The 18,781-nt window shown below is 44.5% G+C and overlaps 1 protein-coding gene across 3 annotated transcripts in view; it reads left to right on the forward strand.

Annotated features, from left to right (window-relative positions):
- Nucleotides 1-18,201, forward strand: part of SERINC5 (serine incorporator 5) — a 108,572-nt gene extending 90,371 nt beyond the window's left edge. For all 3 annotated transcript variants that reach the window (XM_086323076.1, XM_086323077.1, XM_086323078.1), the window contains exons 8-12: nucleotides 877-1,003; nucleotides 7,504-7,570; nucleotides 10,651-10,690; nucleotides 11,478-11,622; nucleotides 13,706-18,201. In XM_086323076.1, coding sequence (XP_086179202.1) covers nucleotides 877-1,003; nucleotides 7,504-7,570; nucleotides 10,651-10,690; nucleotides 11,478-11,622; nucleotides 13,706-13,853 — 527 coding nt within the window. In that variant the 3' untranslated portion in view covers nucleotides 13,854-18,201. The remainder of the gene's footprint in view (nucleotides 1-876; nucleotides 1,004-7,503; nucleotides 7,571-10,650; nucleotides 10,691-11,477; nucleotides 11,623-13,705) is intronic.
- Nucleotides 18,202-18,781: the final 580 nt, after the last annotated feature.

Raw genomic sequence — 18,781 nt, forward strand, 5'->3', positions numbered from 1 at the left:
GCCTGTTATTTTATATTTATGTTCCTTATTTTGGGGCAGAGCAAATAGAGCCAGCTTGGGTGTTCAGAACTGAAGACTCTGTTAGATAAAAAATAAACAACTAATGATGGTAATATGATAGAAATCTTTGTTATCTAGCCTCTACAATTTTATTAGACTCTAGCCACTTGAGAAGTTTCCAAGGTTACAGCCTAAAAGATGTCATGACGGTCCTATTACTGACAACAGAATGACTTCTTATCTGGGTGGAGGCTGCTGGCCAGACAGCAGTTCCTGCGAGTTCCTGTTTGATCGTTGGTTCGTCTCCAAGGATGATCGACATGGAGGATGCTCTCAGTTACCTGCATGCTACCTGCTGCCCAGTCAGCCAATTTATTGTTATCGTTTAGTCCCTAAGTTGTATCTGACTCTTTTGTGACCCCATGGACTGTAGCCCACCAGGCTCCTCTGCCCATGGAATTCTCCAGGCAAGCGTACTGGAGTGGGCTGCCCTTTCCTTCTCCAGGGGATCTTCCCAACCCAGGGATCGAACCTGTGTCTCCTGCACTGGCAGGCAGATTCTTTACCACTGAGCCATGAGGAAAGACCCATGAGCCAATACTTTTTACTATTGCTCCAATAGTACTGAAAAAGAACATGACTCTTAGAAATCCCTGGTACTGAAGACCCCTTTAGCACTAAGCTGACACCCAAGGGTCTTATTCTGAGAGGCTGCCTAGGTGGGAGAGGGTGCTTAGAGTGCAGCCATCTAATCTAAGTTGGATGGTAGAGGAAACCTTTGCAGTGCTGAGTGTTCACTGTTCTATACTGCATGAATTTTCCCAAAGTAAATGCATCCCTGAGTTACAGAGGGCTTTTTTTTCTTGTCTTCACAAGTCCTAGATGAACACGGGAAGAACGTCACCATCTGTGTGCCTAACTTTGGTCAGGACCTGTACAGGGACAAGACCTTGGTTGCTGGACTGGGCACTGCCATCTTGTGTGTATGCATCTTGTACTCATGGTAAGTTCTGGAAGTTACCTGAGGCCATCTTTGCAGACTTCAAAAAAGTACAAGAGGAGAATTTACACAAGTTGTAGCAGTATGAGGTGGTCAAACAAATGCCATCTGAGGAAGAGGGAAAATGAAGCCTGAAGTAAGAAGGTGGTATTACAGCATGAAATCTAGCTGTTTGGACTTCATTTTACATAACTTGTATTTTTGGGGGGCTAAATAAAATAAATATATATGGTATGTTGCAATCCTTTAAAAGATGGTTGAGTATTACTTGCTAAAGCCCTTTTGGAGAGTAAGGGAGCACAAAGTGAGGAAGAGACAGTATGTGCCAGAATGTTTTGGCAGCTTTCTACTCCAACAGAAAAAAACGTTTGTTCTCTTGTTGATGGAAAGAGTACAAAGTACTCCATACACAGACATTTTGTGCTTGGTCCAGGAAAGACAGGAAACCTTTCTTTTATGCTGAAACTCACATTGCTTTTAAGGAGCAAAGTCATTCCTCCAAAAGTAGGCGTGATACATAAGCAGGCTGTGTTTTAGGTGCTTGGGGTGGGGTTTATTATTTTTAGATCTATATAAAAAAATACCAGAGGGAGAAGAGTAAAGGATAGGAATCATAAGTTTCTTATTCCATTTACGTCTCACTGTTGATCACGCTTTCCTTTGACAGTCACCCTTTCATGTTTAGGTTTTACTCCTGTGTTTTACATTTCGGTATATTTCAGCGTCTAAAAATTTCAACCAGTCACAGGCACGTTGTAGTGATCCTTTGGCCAAAACTGAACCATCCTTGGTAGCTTGTATAAGTAGAATGTCTCCTGCACATGTTGGCATTTTCTCTTACAGCTTCTAACACCCCTTCATGCTGTAGAGAGGGACCAACAGACGTGGGCCTTGACGACAGACACGGGCAGGAGAACTGAGTTTTATGAAGCGTGTGTTCACAGTCATGCGTCAAGCTTGCAAAGGCAGTGTCGACTCTCAGCCTGTCTGTGACATAGTGGCAGCCTCTCCACACTGCAGCAAAAGCGACCATGGTGAACACTTTCTGGCCTAACATTATTATTAATTCCATACGTTTTCACTGATTCGGGCCCACATCAATGCTGTAAAGATGTTTTCAGGAAAACCGTTAAGGCACCCACATTTTAATCCTGATTCTCGGTCCTTCCTTTCTCAAGTTTTTCCTTCCTGAGTCTATTATCTTTGGGCTTTGAGGGAGAAATGTCAGCAACATGGCTAATTTTATGATCTGTCACTCACTTTTTTTCTGTATTGGCATGTAAAAAATATTGGTGAGTCCAGCAAGGAGAAAGTAGGTTACTAAACTATAAATGTAGAATATTTCATTTTTAGAATAAAATGTAGTTGTATTTACATATGAAGAAAAAATCCTGGAAGGAGATAAACCAAGCTTGTAATAGTGCTTGTATTATGTATATAATTTTTTTTTTTTTCTTTAAAAAAAAGTTGTTTTTTTTTTAACATGAGCTATTGCTTCTTTTGTTTGTATTATCAGAGAAAAAAAAAGCTGTAAAGATATTTGATAGACTACAATCAGATGTTTTTGTGAGTTGCTGAATGCCTAATCCCACATGATTAAAATATTTGCTCCCTTAGATAAAATAGGGCTTAGATTTGCTATCAGTGGAAAAGATGCAAAAATACTATTTACTATGGTGATAGAACTGCCACCAGTGGTTTTGGTTTGTGGTGTGTAATTTCCACCGTATACATCTCTACTTGAAATTTAGCGGCACCTTAGCAGAGGTTGGCAAGGTCTAGTCTGGGATTCCCAAAAGAGCTTTTGAAGCTGACAGCTGCTATGTAAAATCTGTCTAAATACCAATAGCACACGTTATTGAATGCTGGTAATCAATCTGCAAAACCATAGTGCTCGAAGGATGAGGAGACAGAAAACAACAGCCACGCCAAGTGGAGCTGGGGAGTAACCAGCAGCCCTGTGGGCTGACGCAGCACACAGCGTGAACATACCACCTGGTGATGGCAGCTGATTCCTGGGGGTTCAGCGCAGTGCTGCACAGCGAGGGGGGCCCTGGGTGACTGGTGTTTGCTCTAATTACCCACCGCAGCTCCAGGAGGAGTGGGCTTTGAGAACTTTATAGCAAGCAGCCTGGAGTTTGAGGGGGCTTTGAGTTCAGCCCTAGGAGGGCCTTGAAAAGGGGAAATATGGGAGGTAGTACAATTTGGAGGGTTTCAAATCTTGACTTCCTAGACTCAAAAAGGATTGAGAAGTTGGAAGATGTTACAAAAGGAGGCTGCATTGCCTGGGCGAAAACTGTCATTTGAAGATGATTGCAAGAATGTCTAGATTTCTCAATAGAATCTGTAGGAAGCCTAGCTGGTTGTGTGCATTGCAGAGAGAAGAATTCACCCATTTTCTTTCTTTTTTAAAACAATTTTATTCTTATTTATTTTTGGTCCTGTTGCTATGAGCGTGCTTTCTCTCGTCGTGGGGAGCGGGAGCCACTCTTTGTTGTGGAGCTGGGACTTCTCATTGCAGGGGCTTCTCCTGTGGCAGAGCACAGACTCTCGGTGCACAGGCTTCAGTAGCTGTGGCACAGAGCCTCGGTAGTTGTGGCTCACAGGCTTAGTTGTCCCAATGCATGTGGAATCTTCCCCGACCAGGGATTGAATCTGTGCCCCCTGCATTGGCAGGCAGATACCCAACCCTGGACCAGGGAAGTCTGAAATCGCCCATTTCAACAGAAGTCCACGACTGCTTGGGACTTCGGTAAGATCTTAGAGGCTCACTGTGCTGTGTTCTCTCCTAACTGGATTATCCCCTCCCCACCCCCAACCACAGACACACAAACACACTCTCTCTCTCTCTCTAATGCTTCTTTAGGAGGCTCTCATAATGAACTCCAGTTTTGCTTTTTGGTTTTCTGCCCCAAGTCCTGCTTCTGTGGCACTCACTTTGAGGAGGTTTTACTCTTGGCTGTCTTAGCTTGGAAGTAGGGTTCAGCCAAAACCCATACCCTGGCTTTCCGGCTGAGGCCGCCCCCGCCCCTGTACCCAGGCATTATGCAGTAAAGAAACGCCACAGCCTGGGCCCCGTCAGGAGTTCCCTGCGGGCTCTCTCTGTATGGCTATGCCCTGTGCCCTCGTAGGCTGTCACCTGCCTGTCCTCCCCTAGCTATTCCTTAAGGCCCTCCTTGGTCTCTACATTTCAGCTGCAATTATTAGTCTGTTGGCTTTAAATTCACAAACTGTCCAATGAGACAGGATTTTGGAGTCCATCAAGTTCAGTTCCCTCATGGAGTGGAATTTCCTGGAGGTCCAGTGTTAGGACTCTGTGCTTTCACTGCCAAGTGCCTGGGTTCGATTCCTTGTTGGGGAACTAAGAATCCACAAGCTGTGCCCTGCCCCCCAACCCCACAAAAGTCAGTTCCCTCCATGAACATACATGGAAACTGAGATGTGGAGCCTGCTCCTATATGTCTCGCCCAGTTACGGAAACCTTTCCTTCAACCTCCTTTGCTGAAGTATTGGAAGAGACATGTTCATAGTCATTTTTCTTTCCCCTGGGATGACTTGGAGTCAGGTTGTTTTACTTAGGTGGACCCATCAGCTGGGTAACTTACATAATTGCATTATTAAGAGGTATTTGTGCTATAAAATGTTTCTGGCTATTTTAGTTTTAACTATACTTGAGAGAAAAGAAAATAAGTATCTTTTTCAGCTGTCTAGGAATTTGAGTACAAAATTGGAAAAACTAAGAATCTTTACAAACGGTCAAACAACTTGCTAGTTCAAATGGGACATTCACAGCAATATGGCAGACCATTTGGAAATAATTGAAAGATTAGTAAGATGGCATTGGAGGGACTAGTTTAAACTGAGAAAAGTTGGCACATCAAGGAGGGTTACCTATACTGTTGGTGTGGGCTGGACCTGCTGCCTTTTTTTTTTTTTTTAAGAATTGGGGGGGTATATTTTTGGGAATCCTGTTATTCTGGAACCTGCCAGCTAGAAATCTTCATGTCTCTGCATCAGGGGTGTGTTGAAGGCCTCTTCCTACAAACACTGGTTTCTCTTGGGAGCTGAGTCTCCAGCTCTGTATTACACTGGGAAGGTAGTTGAACTTTATTACACCAAGGCTGAGAATAGTCATGTGATCTCTCAAGGGCCCTGTAAGTTGGTCAGAGGCAGAATCTGTGGTCTCCAGCAGGAAAGTCTGGACGTGTTGGCTGGAGATTTTCTGTGACCTAGTGGAGTGTACTCTTGCCTGAAAAATCCCATGGACGGAGGGGCCTGGTGGGCTGCAGTCCATGGGGTCGCTAGGAGTCAAACACGACTGAGCCGCTTCACTTTATTTTTTCACTTTCATGCATTGGAGAAGGAAATGGCAACCCACTCCAGTGTTCTTGCCTGGAGAATCCCAGGGACGGGGGAAGCCTGGTGGGCTGCCGTCTATGGGGTCACACAGAGGTGGACACAACTGAAGTGACTTAGCAGCAGCAGCAGTGGAGTTTGGCCAGTTCCAAAAGCAGCTGAAGCAAATGTGGAGGGGCATCTGCATTACAAATCTTTCTTCCAGTGTGCAAGAGGTTCAGAGCTCAACAGAGGTTAGGAGGGCTTGGGGGTAGCGGGAGGTTTATTTTTTTTCATTGTCACAGCAATGGAAAGATGCTACTGGCTTTTAGTGAGTGAGGGCTCAGGATAATAATCAAATAAGGTTACTAGACATTCTGTGTCCAGCTGTGTCCAGCTCTGCCCCAACCAAATGCTGTCAGGCTCCTCCCACCCCCACAGGAAGTACAGGGTTAAAGTCACTCAGGCCTGAGCCCTGGAAGGGAAGAGGTTATGGATAATCCGGGAATTGTCTTGTGCAGACCAGATGGTTCTAGTAATAGCCAGAGTGCAGACAGTAAGAATTTCCCAGGCTTTTAAAGAGTTTGTAAAAAACAAAAACAACAGTATTTTCTCAGTAATTCTAAGAAGAATGTTTTGTGGATAAAGGCTATGACTGAATAAAGATCTTATGGTTACATTTACTTATAGAAGTCCATATATATGATGAACTGATTATAGGTATTTTTAGAAGTAAGAACAAAAGCTCCCGCTCTTAGTATCCTCCGATATGAAAGTGAAGTGACAGAGTTGCCAGGACCAAAAGTTGGCTTTTCTGAAACCATCTTATTCCCAAGAAGTTAGGAAATGGAATATTAAGTCATACTGTTTTAAAGAATAAACGTCATCTTTCAGATGAAAATTCCAGATATTGATCTTTTCCTGAAGTTAAGTCACATGTCCCCCCATGGAAACGACAGACCGTATTAACTCATAATTCATATGCGCAAAATATAGCACCTTGAGTGCAGGGGCCAGGTGTGTGTGTTTCTTGGGCACACAGCCATGGAATTGTTTCTGTCACTCCTCAGACCAGGCTCAAGCCAGGAAGTGGTACTGGAGTGGGCCTCCATTAACATCCATCTGTTCAAAGCAGAATTGAAAGTGATGCTGTTGGACTTAACTGGACAAAAGAAACAATGATCTTGGATCCCAGAGGACCTTTTTATGAGGGAAGCTTTTTATTGTTTATTTGCGTCTCATTGATCTCTTCTCTCCTTGGGAAAGAGGATGAGAATGAGTCCAGAAGACAGTGTTCCCTTTGTGGTTTATTTGGTTGAAATGAGTCTGGAATTCCTGCCTCTCCACTAACAGCTCCCACCGTCCCACCCTCTCCCCTATCCCTGGAGTGCAGGAGGAAAGGGATCGCTGTATGTCCCACTGAGTTCCCAGTGCGAAGAACAGGGCCTGACACAGGCCACACCTTCAGTAAACATTTGCTAAATGAATCTGTATAGATTATTCATGTACACTGTATATTTACACATAGAAATGTGCTTAAAATGAACCCCACCCCAGGAAAAAGTAAATGCCTTTTTGTACCTCTATAAGCCAGATTTTACAACATTTTACTTCTCTAGGCAGGAGGAAAGTGGCAGGAAGAATTTTTTTAAATGACATTGATAGCTACTCTATACTGAATTTCTAAATAGAAAAACTTGTCTGTCCAAGGCTGATTATCACAGAAAATTGTGACGACCTTTGCTTTTCATGCCCTTGAGTTTTATCACCATTTCTGGCTTCTTTCATTGCCTTTTATCTCTTCTAAGTGAGACTAGTCAAAAGGTGGGGAAAGATAAAAGTGAAATATGAAAAGTATGTTGGCATTTGAAGGAGGAGAGGCAAAAAACCAAAATGAAAACCAATATAACAGGACCAAAAGACAACTTTTTTTTTTTTTCAAGCTTCTGTTTGCATAAAATGGTCTAATGCAATCCATGGAAGAAGATATCGGCTGTCGAGTTGGTCAGCCAGTTTTGGAATAAAGTGGGATATTAGACAACTTTTATTTAAGCAGAACTGTAGGTTAGAGCGAGCCTCCTTGGAGTCCTGGCCAGGCAGCTCTGCCCTCCTTCGACGTGTTATGTGACATGTTAATATACTCAGCTGACCTTTCTGTTTTGTCTTAGTTTGACATCGACGACCAGATCAAGTTCCGATGCTCTGCAGGGCCGGTACACAGCTCCCGAGCTGGAAGTAAGTTCATTTCCTTTTCTTGGCCCTGCTTTATCTCGGAAGACCCATTTTCCAGGAAGGCTTTTTGTGTCTTTACTTGCATCTTTAGTGGTCTGCATCCCATGATCCCATTTTTTTTTACTCAGGAAGGAACACGATTCCTGTACGGAAAAAGAAATGTCCTCAATATACTATAGGATTAAAATAAAAGTTGTTGATTTTTCTCCAACAGATTCAGCCTCTGGTGTGGCATCCGGCCACCCCGCTCCCACCAAAGGCCTGGGTAGCTTGTCAGTCTGCGGTCTGTTTTTTTCCTCTGTCGTAACAGAATGTATGTGGGTTGTTTTAACTTCCGGTCCCTTCCCCTAGTGTGTACCTGTCTGTGTTCTCCATACATGGCACGACTGTGAGGTCAGAAGGCGGCTGTTGGAAAGAGAAGGGGAGGGACACCCTGTCTGCGCGCTGCTGGGCACTGTCTGTACGTGAGCTTACTCCCTGCAGCAGCTCCAGCAGGTGGGCATTTCACAGGGTGAAGAATAGCAAACAGTGAACAGAGGCCTGTCGGTCAGCAGAATATCTTTTTCTTTCTGATGCAAAATTCCTTTTCTGAGGCCCTTGGTGGAACATCCACTGAGGTCACAAAAGGTCTAATCAGATGGAAGCAGCCAGAAAGAGACTCCGCCCTGACTCCAAGAATGGAAAGAAGAGGCGTTTCCAGGGATGGCTAGGACTTGCTGTGTTCTAAGCACTGCATCTGTGATTTCATCTTCAAAGAAACCCGAGGAGGCTTTTATCTCCATTTTCCAGCAGGGTGGGGGATAAACAGAAAAGTGAAGTCCTTTAATCTTGGGATTTGCCGGCATGTAGACCACGTAGTCTGGCTCGAGTCGGTGCTGTGTTCCCAACCACCGTTGCCCAAGATCCGGCTGCTGTCTGCCGGCTCTGCTGCTGACCCTGCCTGGCGTCCGACCCCCGGCTGCCCTTCCCTGCGTGGAGGAAGAGCCCTGGGGTCTGTCCAGACACGGGCGCTTTGCTCTGGGGATGGGCCTCCCTCCACCTGACCTGGAGAGAGCCGGTCGTTATGAAGGGTTGTCAGTCTGCCAGCAGCATTCACCAGCTCTTTCTGTCACTTGAAGAAGGAGCGAACTGTACTGAGTCTGAATGGGTTGCTGCCTATTCTTCAGAAGAGAATGGCTCTAGAAGGCAGGCGGTCATGCTCACCACTGACTGGGTGACCCCTGCTGAGGCTGGACCGCTCTGGCTTCAATATCCCTATTGTGTACAGAGGTGAAGTGCAAAGAACAGCAAGTCTCCGCATTAGATTTAAGAGAATGTTTTTCTTCTCATTCCGAGGAAAGAGCCCCAGTGTTCCCCTCTGAACCGGAGCGCACACAGGATGGAAGTTGGTTCGCCAACTCCTTGCATCACTTTTCACAGGATAGACCTTTGAAAGAGATAGTCAGTCATTGCTTGTGGTAACTTTAGCTTCAAAAGAACTGGGACCCCAGCATAACATGTCTTGGGCCCCCTGAATAAATTAATGAATCTTAGACTGTATCCCTTGATCCAAGATTCTGTCAAGACCAGTCCCTCTATTGACAAGTTTCCTTGACACAAGAAGGAAAAAGAGCTCGGCTTTGAGGGATATAAATGGGGCAAAGGCTTGGATTCCCACGTCCTTGCCCCCAGCTCTCTGTTCTTTATCATAAAACTATCAAGCCAAGAGGCGTTGAGGACCCAGCACTTCCTAGACAGTCCTGGTATGTGTTGTGTTTCTTATTCTGTTTACCAGAGTCTTTCTGGAATCAATGTAGTAATTTTTCGTAAACGCAATTTAAAAAAAGAAATTAAATTTGTTGTCTTGAGTAGGTCAGAAACGTGGTACATCGTTTGGAAGGAGCCACCCCCTGCATTGCCGTCCCTGTTTCCCCTGCTTCCCTTAGGCCGCCAGTTCAGAGCCTGATTCTAGTAGCGATGTGGGTGGGCCTGCTGGCTCCAGGTCCCTTAGTTTTCCCCTTTCTGAGTCTGTCGGCTCCACCATCGAGATATCACATGCTGCCTGTTGGCCCTTGTGAAGCACAGACCTGGGAGTTCCCATCCACCCAAGTTCCTGTCCCAGCTCTGTCACTAAGCTTGTTTTGTGACTTAAGGCCAGGTCTTCAACCTGGCTGACCCCAGTTTCCTCACCTAAACACAGGATAATGATCTCAGTCCCTGGCGCCAAAGATCGAGTGGAGCAGCAAGTTGGACAGAGTGCCAGGAGGGAGCTCCCAGAGGGAGGGGACCTTATCTCATTCACTTCATGTTCCAGGCTGAGTTTTCCAGAAGTGGCCACCAGGGCAGAGCCTGACTCGCAGGATATTTATTAGGGGGGCTTCCCCTGGTGGCTCGGAAGACTGTAAAGAATCTGCCTACAATGCAGGAGACCCGGGTTCAATCCATGGGTCAGGAAGATCCTCTGGAGAAGGGAATGGCAACCCACTCTAGTATTTTTGCCTGGAGAATCCCCTGGACAGAGGAGCCTGGCGGGTACAGTCCACGGATGTCAGACATGACTGAGCAACTAACACTTTGACTTTTCAACACATGCGGAGGAGGGAAGGGGGGTTGAAGGGCACTGCAGGTTGGGCAGAGCCTCTGCTCATCCCAGGGGTGCTTGGAGCAGATATGACCCATCAAAGCTGTCCCCCAGGGGTTGTGGCTGCACCTTTACACCCCTGCTAGGAGCTCTTATCCTGCGTGGGTTGCCCAGGAAGGGCTTGCTTGAGAGTGGGGCGACTCCCAGCTAGGGCAGAACCTGGAGCTGCCAGCCAGAGCTCACAGGGGTTGAGCAGGCACTAAACTAAGGGGGCACCCTGGAAGGGGCTCTGGGTGGCTCACCTCCATGTCCTCGTGTTTCCCATCTCACCAGCCCCCAGACCATCAGGGAAGAACAGACACTTCAGTAGAACCTTTCGAAGGGATGAAGTGTGCAGTTCTGGATTTGGGGTGTAGTTCAGATGGGGAAAATTTGGCATGTAGATGGCTTTTAGTTCTTAACCGATGTGGAGATGGAAAAGCAGAAAGCAAGCCTCCTGACTTGGTTGGTTTTGCCCTCACAGGTAGCCCGGTGTTGCTTTTGCTTCGGCTCTGGGGGAGAGGGTAAGTGGACAACATCCCGTCTGGGCCTCCGTGATGCCCTGCAAACCTGTACCACTCGTCTGTAGGTGTTTGGGATTTAGGCACAAATAACTTGAGTGGGAAGAGGAATTCCTTTATTCCAGAGCTGGTTTATTGTTTATATACTTGACACGTTCTTCCCAAAGGGTCTTTGGGATTTGTGTTGGTATTCTGGCAGATGAGGAAAAGTTGATATTTTTGGCTCATATTTATAAGTTAAATTACACAGTACATTTTTGAGGAACAAGAAGTTACATTTTTTTTAAAGGAATGCAAATTTGGAAAATTTCTTTCATTCAGCTTCCTCTTCTTGAATTGGAACATTCCAGGGGCTGGAGAAGGAAATGGCAAACCACTCCAGTGTTCTTGCTTGGAGAATCGCAGGGACAGGGGAGCCTAGCGGGCTGTCGTCTCTGGGGTCGCACAGAGTCAGACACGACTGAAGCGACTTAGCAGCAGCAGCAGCAGGGGCTTGAGAACTCTTGCTCTGCTATCACTTTCTTCCGAGTTTATAATAAGTTTTCTGTGTTTAAGAGCTCTCTTCTGTTAAATGTGCCAGTAGGTAACTCATCCTATTACAGAAGGTTCAGGGGTGAGGTGGGAGCTTGGGGCTCACGGCATAGATGAGCTTGCCTGAGGGTACAAATGGTGTTTGACAGCTTTCCTACTCAACAGCCTCTGGGTTGGAAATAAGCAAGTTTGGCTTTGCGAAAGTGGTAAGCATCCTTGTGTTCCCTCATGGAGCTTGTGCTCACTTTGTGGTTCACAGACGCTGAAGAGAAGCGGAATATGAAAGAGGGCCCACGGGTCATTTATGATGAGAAGAAAAGCACCGTCTACAGCTATGCCTATTTCCACTTCATGTTCTTCTTGGCTTCCCTCTATGTGATGATGACCGTCACCAACTGGTTCAAGTGAGTGGCCCCTCGTCTTAGATGTTTTAGAAGTTAATTTTTTAAAACATTCTATTCTTGACAGCCTGAAAATCAGACCTCTTGAAGTCAATTAACTTCTTCTCCAAGACCTGCTGCACTCGTCTTCCCAGAAACAGTCCATTGACATACTTTTAACCCTGGAAATTGGTGATGCTTACTGCAGCCTTAAGAAAATAGGAGGTTAATAGCATATGGACAGTCTATAGAACATAGTAACAGAAACGGAAGAAGAACTTAGAATTCGTAAGCAATCATCTGGCTTTTAGAAAAGAGATGATACTCTTTTTTTCTACTTTGTCTTTTTTTTTTTTAACACTTTCATTACAAAAGTTTGAAACATCTAAAAAAAAAAAAAACTAATATGTAAGTATGAAAAGTAGCATAGGCCCTCCACCCCAACTCCATAACCACTGCTAATCAAATGATGTATTTTCTTTCTTTTTTGTGCATTTATATGCCTGTATAATTTTTTTAAACATAAATGTGATTACACATATTTTCTCCCTTGCGGGTTGGGTTTTGTTTGTTTGTTTGTTTTTTGTTTTTTTTTAACTCACATGACGAGTCTTACTTTCCCTGTTACTACATGAAGATTCTTTTCGATTCCTTTTGTATCTTTCTTTGATCCAGAGTTTCTGTTGGATCATAATTTGGTGTACATTAGGATATACCTAAGGTAGACATTAGAATAACTTAGGATAGATATTTGGGCTTCCCTGATAGCTCAGTTGGTAAAGAATCTGCCTGCAATGCAGGAGGCCCCGGTTCAATTCCTGGGTTAGGAAGATCCGCTGGAGAAGAAATAGGCTACCCACTCCAGTATTATTGGGCTTCCCTTGTGGCTCAGCTGGTAAAGAACCCACCTGCAATGTGGGAGACCTGGGTTTCATCCCTGGGTTGGGAAGATCCCCTGGAGAAGGGAAAGGCTACCCACTCCAGTATTCTGGCCTGAAGAATTTATTTAGACTCATTGTGCAACAAACAGATGAGTGGCTTCTCTGGGCCACGCTGCTGTGGGTGGCAGGGCCTGTATTCTAGTGCCGGAGGCGAACAGTGGTCCACATCAAATACAGTGTGTTGACACTGATGACTACTGGGGAGAAAAGTAAGGAAGAAGAACAAGGAGCAGGGCGGGGGGGGTGGGGGCAGAGGTTGCGAACAGACTGATGGGGAAGGCTTCCCTGAGGAGATCTTCCCAGACAGCCTGAGGAAGAAGAGGGCATTGGAGCCTCTTGTGTTTCCCAGCATGACAGGGAATTCCTGGAACATTTTGGCCTGGGAAGCTTAAAAAAGGTTGGAGGCAGAAAATAACAGGTATCAAGGATGTGTTAAAACTGGAGCCCTCTCTCGCTCCTGGTGGGTAAAAATTGTATAGGCACTTTGGAAAATAGTTCCTCAGAATGTTGAGTTGTTATATGATCCCGCAGCTGTACTCCTAATGATATACTCAAGAGGAGGAAAAAACACGTCCACGCGAAAGCTTATACACAAATGTTCATGGCAGCATCGTTCATAATAGCTAAGTGGAAGCAACCAAATGCCCATCAGCTGACAAATGGATGAACAAAAGGTGCTATATCCACTCAATGGAATATTCCTCCACAACAGAAAGGAGTAAAGTACTGTTACATACTACGGCATGGAGACACCCCAAAAGAAATATGCTGAGAAAAGCCAGTCCCAAGAGGCCCCTTGATTCCATGCCCGGTGACATGTCCAGAACTGGCAAAGCCATACAGACAGACAGTGGTTAAGTCATGCCAGGGGCCGAGTGGAGGAGGAAAGGGGAGGGCAGCTAAAGGGTGCAGGGTTTCTTTCTAGGGTGATGAGAATGTTCTAGAATTGACTGTGGTGGTGGTTACACAAGTCTATGAATACAATAAAAATCATGTGCTTTAAGTGGGTGTGCATTATATTAATATCTGAATTGAGTTGCTAGGGAAAAAAGAAAGGCTGGTGTGGGATGGCGGTGGAAGCAGGGAGAGACGCTTGGTGGGAAGAGACCTTCCCACCACCTGTTCTCTTCCTGCTCTGACCACAGCTGGGTCTCTTGTTTCTACAGCTATGAAAGTGCCAACATCGAGACCTTCTTCAGCGGGAGCTGGTCCATCTTTTGGGTCAAGATGGCTTCCTGCTGGATATGTGTTCTCCTGTACCTGGGTACGCTGATTGCCCCCCTCTGTCGACCCTCTCCGCAGTACTCCGTGTGAGGATCTGAGCAATCTCCTTGGTTCTGCAGCAGAAAGTGATGCCCTTGAACAAATATCCCAGGAGTCAAGCAGTGACTGGTACTTTGTGACAAGCTGGCATTCCCCTGGCTGGCTTCACTGGGTCTGAAAAACCTTCAGAGGGGAAAAAAAAAATTACTTGATTCGCTTTTTGTAATTCTGAAGTTCAAAAAGAAGCTACCAGTTTGCCCCTAAAGAATTGAAAATTTCACCTAAGTTGATGCTGAGTGTTTATAGATTTTGTACGTGTTTTACCCCTAAATATTGGGATAGTGGTCAGGCTAGTATTTTCCTTCTGCATGTTTTTACCAGGACAGAGTTTGGGGAATGACATCTTTTCCCAGGGATAAAAGCATACTTTGTGTGGCCTATTACCTATCCCTGAAATAGACATGACAAAATCTGGAGCCCTTTGCCCCCAGTAGAAGGCAGACCCCTCAGAAGGCTCCACACCTCAGCCTGCAGAGCTCCTGGCTCACCGTCCTGGTATTTATTGGCTCCAAGAGGAAGCATCTGCTTTTCATTCCACCCCTGTGCCATCTCCTCCCACCCCTGACACGTTTCCCTTTGAAGTTGTGATGCTGGGAATCACAGGCTTCACTCTGCCCTTGCCCTTCCCAGAGGTGCCCTCATCCCATTGGGTTCAGCATCTTTCTTATAATGTGAAAAAGCACACTTTGCCATCACCACCCATGTGATTCCCCCCACCAGATTGTCACCACCTGATCTGAGTTACTGCCTTAGTAACTTGCTTTGTAACTCAGATCAGGTGGTGATGGAGCAGTTTGACTCTTACTCGTGGTGGTGTTCACGTGATGATAGAACAATGTTCGTGTTGTTGTCTTCGCTATAGTTCTTGTTTGTGGGTTGATAGTCATGATACTTTAGGACCTTATTGGGAAGTTGCTTCTCGACTGAAGCCTACTGCACCCCTCTTTCCATTACTGAAGTCAACCAGTTTCTCTTCCACGCGAGGCCTTTGAAATTGTAAAAGCAAAAGGGCTTTTGTTTTCCAGATCTGTAATGTGACCACACCATTAATGTCCCTTATGATTTTAGGGGTAGATTTGCTAAGGTGAGAATCAGAGGCAGCACCTCAAACAGGGCTGACCAGGTAAGGCCTCCAATTATACAAATTGTAGAAGTGACCAGATGATATACTTAGAAGAAAAGGTGGGTGGGATGGGGAGTTATTTAATTAAGCCATGAGCAAAAGCCACAGAAACTTCCAAAGTACATACTCCTAAGGTGACACTTAAGAGAGATTTGACTCTAGGCAGCTGTGTAAAAAGATCTCCATTTTCAGTGCTGATGCTCTCGTCCAGGGAGGAGTTTACACAGCGGAATGTCCACTGGAGACCCCAGTGGAGACACAGTGGGGACCCACCTCTTAGTATTTCATGCAGGATGGAAAGAATCCTCTCGGCCCATTGGGTCCCCCATAAGCTGGGCTCCAGGGTGCCAAATGCTGACCTGGGAAATTAGTCCCGCTCTTCATTTCCACTCACTCCTTTGCCCTCCTCTCAAGAAAATGAGGGAGTTGGGTGGACGCAAGAGGCATACAGTGGATGAATTCCTCCAGAAACTTGCCTTAGTTATAGTGTTGGAGATTCACTTTTTAAAGGCACTCCTTGTGTGTGTGAGAGAGCCTTGTTTTGTACACTCGATCAAGTTCTTTTCTTTTTTTCCCCCAGATCAGGAGTCTTCAAACTTGGTCCAGAGATCTTCTGTAGGCACAGAATGAGTGGTTGCCGTGTGTGGCCCACAGGGAAGCCCGTAGGGGTGGGAGCTCTGTGGTCAGACAGGTGGCGGCAGTAGGTGGCGTGTGTCACAGCAGACCCCACAGGGGCCACTGCAGTGGCTGGTTCAGTGACAGGCTCTGGGTAAGCGAGACTGGCTTTACAAAGATCACGAGGACGGGCAGGTCAAGAGCTGGGGTGCTGTCGGTAGCTGGTTTTGTTGTGTTTTCTTCCTGCTAGGGTCTAGCATCCAACTCTGACTTTCGAGCTGGCCCTTCCCGTGCAGAAAATAGCTCAGGGAGACACAGAGGAAAGGACATCGCCAGTAGCCAGGCTTCCTTCCTGAGCCCCTCTCCCTCGCAGCCAACCCACATTCTCCAGCTGCTTAAGACTTGGTTGATGCCTGATAATGTTCCTTTCTGAAGGTCGGTCTGATACAAGAAGAGTTACAGTCATTCTGATTTTTATTCTCAACTGAACATTTAAGCAGTTTTATCCAAATGATCCAGAGAGATGTGGACATTCTCTGAGGACTAAGGGTATATAAATAAGATGTTGACTTTAATGATTATTAATTGTAGTAAACAGTACTCAGGTGATAAGTCAACATTCATGGGTTTAAAGAGTCTACGTTTTTGTGCTATTATGTTTTAAGAAACTGGAAACACAGTGCCAATTGCTTTGAGTTGCTGTTAAGGATGATGTTCATTTGATAAATTCACTGATAATCTTTTCAAAATAATAGACTTTGCTTCCTACAACTTTTTATACATGATTTAAAAAGTGCATTCTCAGAAGCTGCGGGTCAGATTCCTTTAGCAATGAGAGTTGAAGATTTTTTAAAACTATGTGTAAGATTCCTCGGTGCTGTTCATCCGATGTGGAAATTTTTTCACTTCTCATTTTCACGAGTAAATACACATAAATAGAGGAAGGGATTCTTCTGGGAGTGTTGCTGTTTATGTCTAGATGTGTCACCTGACTGGAGACCAGAGACTTTCTCACCAAAGGCTTTCAGAAACCCTACTTGGTCCTCACTGGGTTGATTTTTTTTTTTTTTTTTTTTTAATGCTGGTTAGTTGGTTTCGTTTTTGTCCTCACAATTTCTTGGGAAATGGCTTGAAAGAATTGTTTGCCAGAAGTCCTTGGAGCTCCTTCGTAGTGTAGGTGGGCTGTGTGCATGTGGGCCGATGGAGGTTGGGGTCCCGGGGGCTTTGGGATTCTGGTGGCCAGCGAGGGCGCTCCCACACCCCTTTGTTTATTTCCAGTTGCTCAGAGATGGCTTCACTATGGTTGACCTCTGTGCACTGCTATTCCCCCCACATTGTCTCCTTCTGCCTTTTTAAGATTATTTGCTTATTTATAATAATTTTGGCCAGAAGTTTACTACCATTGGTGCTTCCTGTTACCCTGCAAAGGGAATTCCAGAGCCTGTATGCATTTACGCTGCCTAGGTCTTTTTCTCCTTTGATTGCCTTTCTAAAGAGCATCTCATTTTGGTGTACATTCATGTCCTACCCCTCTTGAAAATGAAAGGCGGTTTTAGATATAACTAAGAAGGATGTGATCTTGGGCCAGGATCCCACATGTCCAGAGAGCACCCTGGGCTCTCCTTCATTGAGGACGGCGCCGATACCACTGGGTTCATGCCGTTCTCTGTAGGGTCTTCTCCTTGATTTACTAAATCCCTCTGACTTCGTTCTTAACTGTGTTTCCTGCTGTCCTTAATATATTTGTAAAGCCTCAGACATTTTAATCCAGTTTTGTATTTTAGGCAGAGATGTGCTCTCTAATATACTCGTTTAGCAGGATACAGATCTTTTGAATTAATGCTAACCATTCTAAAGATTTCTCTCTCTCTTTTTTTTCCCTTCCTCAGTAAATCATTTACAGAAGTGTTCATTTTGAGAGGATGAAGTATTTGGCTTTTACCAAAGAGGTGTTCTTTTTTTAAAAGCAAAATCCTTTCAGCAAAAACTTAACTTGGGGAATTGTAGATTAAGAATGCATTTGTCCACATCCGCTTCTGTAGGTGTTAACCATGTTTATGTGAGTAAAATGTTAGAAAGAACTCTTTAAGGTAATCCTTTGTGGTGAAGGATCCTGGGAAATTCTCTCAGGTAAAGAAAGCTTGCAGCAGATGGGTAATATATGTCTTGAGAGCTATTTATAAGAAATTTAAGGATTGTTTTGTTTTCCTTTATTAAAGATTTAAGGTTATTTTACTTTGAAAAAAACTACAGAAATTTTATAGTCATAACTTTGTTACTTTTTTTTAAAAAAACTTGTCTGAAATAATTAGATGTAGCCAAATTATGTGGTTATGTTTTGCTGTTAGAATTTGAAAATGTAGTATGTGTGGTAATCTACTGTTTGAAATTTATAATGGTCTTAGATATGTTTGAGTTTTGGTAACTTTTAAAACTAGTTATTTTTTTTGTTTTAAGTCACAAAGGCACCTATGGATTTATAATTGGGGGTTTTTTGAATTCTAATTTTTCTATGAAGCAGCCGAAGTTGACCAGTCTTTTCCTAGGTGGAAAACTCAAAACTTGTTAACTCTGTACTTTAATAAAATTAAAAAATGAAAACCATGGTTTTTTTTCTTCTTCTTTCTGTTGAATATATTTATAAATAAAGTCTGCCAGGTACCATTTTCCAAAGATGTCTTCAAATGTTAATTCAATCTCAAGTTTCATAGAGTCTGTTCTGCTTCTAGAAGATACAAACAGGAAAACCCAAGTTTTTTGCCTTCTTCCTTGCTGAAAGCCTCTACAACCTGCTTTCTTCTTATTTATTTATTTTTTTTATTTACTTTGCTGTGAAGGGTCTTTGCTGCGGTGCTCAGAATCTTTAGTCATGGCATGCAACTCTTAGTTGCTGGACCAAGGATCAAAGCTGGGCCTCCTGCACTGGAGCATGCTGTGTGACAATACTCATATTTTGGCAGAAGCCTTCTTATATAACTAACTGAGATTAGGAGACTCTAATTAAGAGTCTTAGAAATCTTCTGTTTAGCCAGAGGATTTGGCACTTCCTTAAATCTTTGAAATCTTAATAAGAGGCTTTATCTTGACGTTGAGGCTACATTTTTACTTGTGGCATCTTAGAAATGATAAGTAGTTAATAAAACAGTGTGGTTGGACAGATACTTCATTGAGTGTGTTTCAG

This window comes from Bos grunniens, chromosome 10, assembly GCF_055505025.1.
Source record: "Bos grunniens cultivar Pamir isolate PY7600 chromosome 10, Bosgru_T2T1.0, whole genome shotgun sequence".
In the NCBI taxonomy this organism is placed as follows: domain Eukaryota; kingdom Metazoa; phylum Chordata; class Mammalia; order Artiodactyla; family Bovidae; genus Bos; species Bos grunniens.